General features: G+C 66.1%; 1 protein-coding gene across 1 annotated transcript; it reads left to right on the forward strand.

Annotated features, from left to right (window-relative positions):
* The first annotated feature begins 214 nt into the window (after positions 1 to 214).
* PRXL2B (peroxiredoxin like 2B) lies at positions 215 to 3,300 on the forward strand. The gene is made up of 7 exons (XM_059374363.1): positions 215 to 359; positions 529 to 733; positions 1,302 to 1,353; positions 1,997 to 2,060; positions 2,145 to 2,220; positions 2,498 to 2,616; positions 3,117 to 3,300. The coding sequence occupies exons 1-7, from the start codon at positions 297 to 299 to the stop codon at positions 3,141 to 3,143; spliced, it is 606 nt and encodes a 201-aa protein (XP_059230346.1). The 5' UTR covers positions 215 to 296; the 3' UTR covers positions 3,144 to 3,300.
* Positions 3,301 to 4,314: the final 1,014 nt, after the last annotated feature.

Genomic DNA, 4,314 nt, shown 5'->3' on the forward strand with positions numbered 1-4,314 from the left:
GACCCCGCGGCCTCCCTAGAGACACCAGAAACCCCAGCGGGGCCGCGCCCTGGCGACGCGGCTCTGTGCGCAGGCGCACCGCGTGCCCGCGCCCGCCCGCCGCGCTCCCCAGCGCAGGGACGCCATTGGCCGACTGGCTTATGCATATGCAAAACAGGTCGGGTGGAGCCGGGCCGGCAGATCTGCCCCGACGCGGTCGCGGGCTGGGGGCGTGGCCTGCGGGAAGGGGTGTGGCCAAGCCGGCCGAGAGCGGGGCCGCCGCGGAGCCGGCGCAGGGGACGGGGTGGCCGCGAGACATGAGCGCGGTGGACCTTGCGCGCGTGGGCGCGTGCGTCCTGAAGCATGCGGTGACCGGGGAGGTGAGGCCAGACGAGAGCGGGACGGCTCGTGGGCACCTGGCACTTGCCCGTGCGCCCTGGCAACGGCATCCTGGACCGGCCTCTGGGTCCCGGGAGGGTCGTGGTGGGGCTGGGGGCGCGGACGCGCGTGGGCCGTGGTCCAGCGGCACCCCTTGTCCATCCGACGCAGGCCGTGGAGCTGCGGAGTCTGTGGCGCGAGCAGGCGTGCGTGGTGGCCGGCTTGCGGCGCTTCGGTTGCTCCGTGTGTCGCTGGATCGCCCGGGACCTCAGCAGCCTCAGGGGTCTACTGGACCGGCACGGCGTGCGCCTGGTGGGCGTGGGGCCCGAGGCCCTGGGCCTGCAGGAGTTCCTGGACGGGGGCTACTTCTCAGGAGGTGCCTGTGCTCTCCTCTCCCACAGCCGGAGCCCGGCCAGCTGCCTTGAGACCCCCCCTCAAGCTCAGGGCATTGGTCATCCCCTCCTTGCCCAGCCCTGACCCTTCTCGCTCCAGGACCTCCAGTCGTCTTTCCTGGGTTCTCCACCTGCCTCCCTTACCCGCATCCCCCAACCGTGACGCCCTTTCCGCTGGGCACAGTGGCACAGCCTGGTGCTGACGCTGGCCTCGGGTACTCACCACCTCCCCAGGAGCCTGCAGGAGCAGCTGGGTCAAGGCTGCTGCTTGCCCCCACACTCCCACCCGGCTACCTCCTCTCCCTGGCTCTCAGGATTTGCCCTCCCAGAGCTCTGGGCCAAGGGGCAGGGTCCAGATGAGTCCTGCTCCTCCCTTTCTCTGTCCCCTCTGGGTCTCCATCCCTCCTCTAGCAGTGGGGACACGCTCAGCTCCCTTCTGCTCCTCTCTCCTCCCTGTCCCGGCTGGGTAGAAGGGCAGACGCGGGCTGGGTGCAGGAGGGTGGGCGAGGAGGAGGCTGGGCCCGAGTGCACCCCTGGGCCTTTGCTTTCCAGAGCTCTACCTGGATGAGAGCAAGCAGTTCTACAGGGAGCTGGGCTTCAGGCGGTGAGTGGGGGACACTGCCTCCTCATCCTCTCCCTGAGGGCCTCTTCCCGGGCAGGTGGCTCATCCCCTGCTCAGCTGGTCCTGCAGGGCTGTCTCCTGGGAGCTGTTAGAACTGTGGGTTCGGCTTCTCACCCAAGATCAAGCCCGGGCAGGCTGCAGAGGGGGCCTGGGGCCATCAGAGCCCCTCCAGTGCCTGGGTCATATGCTTGTTGCTCTGCCTGATTAGTGGCCCAAGCTGAGCCACCTCCTCCCCGCTCACCCAGCCTGGGAGCCAGGTCACCCTCCTCAGATCTTCTGTGGGGCCCCAGACCTGCTGACCCCGGTCTGGATGCCCTCCAGCTCTGGCTGGTTGCTGGCCTGGCTGCCCCAAGGCCCCTGAGTCCCTGGTGAGATGAGGTGAAGCTCGCTTGTGTGAACTGCTCTGTGCACCTTGTGTGGACCGCTCTGTGCGCCTTGTGTGGACCGCTCTGTGCGCCTTGTGTGGACCGCTCTGTGCGCCTTGTGTGAACTGCTCTGTGCACCTTGTGTGGACTGCTCTGTGCACCTTGTGTGGACTGCTCTGTGCACCTTGTAGAGTCTGGGGACAGGTGCTGGGGCTTCAGAGAGGAGCCAGAGCCTGGACAAGCCAGCTGTCTCTTCGCAGGTACAACAGCTTGAGTATCGTGCCAGCTGCCCTGGGGAAGCCCGTGCGCGATGTGGCCCTCAAGGTTTGTGCCTGCCAAGGCTGGGTGGGACTTGGGGTGGTGGGACTTCCCTCTAGGGCTGACCCGGACCTGCTTCCCTCCCTCCAGGCCAAAGCTGTCGGCATCCAGGGGAACCTGTCTGGGGACCTGCTACAGAGCGGAGGGCTGTTGGTAGTTACCAAAGGTGGGCTGGGGAGGGGGCGTCAGAGGCCAGTGCCTGGTCCCACGGGGTGGGAAGGCCTTGCTGAAGTTGGCCGTGTGCCCTGACCCTCCTCCTCCCTTCCTCGGCTTTGTTTCTCTTGTCCAGTCTTCTCTGTGGGGTGACGAGGTTCTTGGCTTAGCTGGTTGGGGCATGGTCAGAATGGCCCATTGGTCAGGACAGCCAGGTGGGGTCTCGGACAACGAGGACTGCCCTGTCGTCCTGGCCGCAGGGGTACCCTGACTGTCTCCCGCTGCTGTAGGTGGTGACAGAGTGTTGCTCCACTTCGTTCAGAAGTCCCCAGGCGACTATGTTCCCCAGGAGCGCATCCTGCAGGCCCTGGGCCTCTCTGCGGAGGGCTGTGCCAGTAAATCGCCCCAGGTGAGCTTGGGCCTGGGCGGGGGGGCGGGAGACACTGCCTGCCGAGAACAGCCCGTTCGCACACCCACCTTCCCTGGGTTGAGCGCTGGGTGTGGCCATGTGTTAGGCTGGACCTTGCAGGCTTCAGGTCATTTTGCGCTCGTGGCAGCCCAGGACGTCACGGTCACCCCAGTCTGCAGAGGGGTAACAGGCTAAGAGCAGTGGGGAGCTGGGGGCAGGCTGGCCGGACCCGTGGGCACTGCAGCGCCCTCCCCAGATGACAGTCTTCTACCCAGGGGTGCGGGGCAGACAAGCCGCCTGTCCTCTAAGCCTCGTTGGGGGGGGGGGCAGGGCTCATCCCAGGTGACCATAGCCAGCATTAGTGAGTTCCTGGGGGCGGCCTCCTGTGCCCGAATGAGGGAAGTGTCTGCACTTGGGCCCCAGACGGCTGGTGGGTGGGACCAGCTGCCCTTGACTCCGGGACGGCTGGCCGGCCTGACGGGGCCTCTGCTGCTCCACAGTGTGACGAAGAAGTGTGCACAGGGTGAACCCCTGAGGCCTCTGGGGATCTCGAGGTGGCTGCTGGCTCAGGCTTGCTGGGAGCGGATGTGAAGAGTCTTCCCGGGACGGCTGGACGGGGCACTAAGCTCTGCTGGGTACCAGGGTGGCCGTGAGCATTAAACCACGTTTCCTCGTTGGCTCTGAGCCCCGAGGCCTTGGCGCCTCTCTCTGTTGGTTCCCGCCGCCTCCCTCCCCGCACCGGCCAGCAGGGTGGTCAGGGGTCTGCAGGCTTCCCTTGGAGGGCGTAGGGAGTGCTGGAAGTGCCCCTGCAGCCTCCCTGGTGATGTCAGCCTGTGGCACAGGAGAGTCAGGGGTCTGAGGACAGGCCCAGGGTGTGGGAGCTAAGGGTGGGATCGGGAACTCCCCAGGAGAGAGCCCGGCCTGGAGGGGTCAGGCTCAGTGCTCATGTCTGCTGCGTTCCGGGGAGGAGGTGGTCTCGTCTAGCTGCTGGAGCTCGGAGGACAGTGGGACTTAGGGAGACGAAGGACCTTCCCTGATGGGATGGGTCCTTTGCCCCCTGCTGGGAGCCTGGTTCCCCGGCTCCCCCAGTGCCACTCCTTGGCGCGTGCAGCAGGCACTGGAGCCTAACGCGTCCAGAGTGGAAACCTGCCCCCGCCGCCCTTGTCAGGGGCTCTCCGGTCTGGTGGGTTCAGATGACTGTCTCAGCGCCTCCTGTCCTCCCCTGGCCTGGCCTCGGTGACCACAGTGGCCTCCTCGCTGGCCTCCCGGCTTCCTTCCGCTTTATCCCCCTGCCCATTCAGTCCTCCTCTTGAGAGTCATTTTAAAACCCAGGACAGGTGACAATGTCCCTGTGTGGTTTAACTCCTCCACTGGCCTCTAGTTACATAAAAGCAGGTCTCAGTTCTGAGCTGTGGCTCCCTAGTCCCCTTGGCCCACCTGCCAACCTCAGCAGCCCTTCTGCCCCTCTGAAAGGGGGATTGCAGAGGGACAGTATTTGGAGATATCCTGGTCACTGCTGTGCCCACAGCCCGGGGCCCTGGGGACGGTCAGCAGGAGTGGTCCCCCGTCCACATGGTACCCTGCTGTTTCCCCTCCTGGCTGCCGCTCTGCCCGAGGCCACCACTTAGGTCATGAGCAGCCAGTGCTTCTGGCCTGGGGGACTGCCACCCCGACTGCCCCCGGGGCCCTCCTGAACAG

This window comes from Mustela nigripes, chromosome 14, assembly GCF_022355385.1.
Source record: "Mustela nigripes isolate SB6536 chromosome 14, MUSNIG.SB6536, whole genome shotgun sequence".
Taxonomy (NCBI): Eukaryota; Metazoa; Chordata; class Mammalia; order Carnivora; family Mustelidae; genus Mustela; species Mustela nigripes.

Bases quoted from the DNA above. Each gene is read 5' to 3' on its own strand.
- PRXL2B (XM_059374363.1), top strand. From the start codon at position 297: ATGAGCGCGGTGGACCTTGCGCGCGTGGGCGCGTGCGTCCTGAAGCAT. The intron at 2,221-2,497 runs GTGGGCTGGGGA...CCGCTGCTGTAG, and splicing joins GCTGTTGGTAGTTACCAAAG to GTGGTGACAGAGTGTTGCTC. The intron at 2,617-3,116 runs GTGAGCTTGGGC...GCTGCTCCACAG, and splicing joins GTGCCAGTAAATCGCCCCAG to TGTGACGAAGAAGTGTGCAC.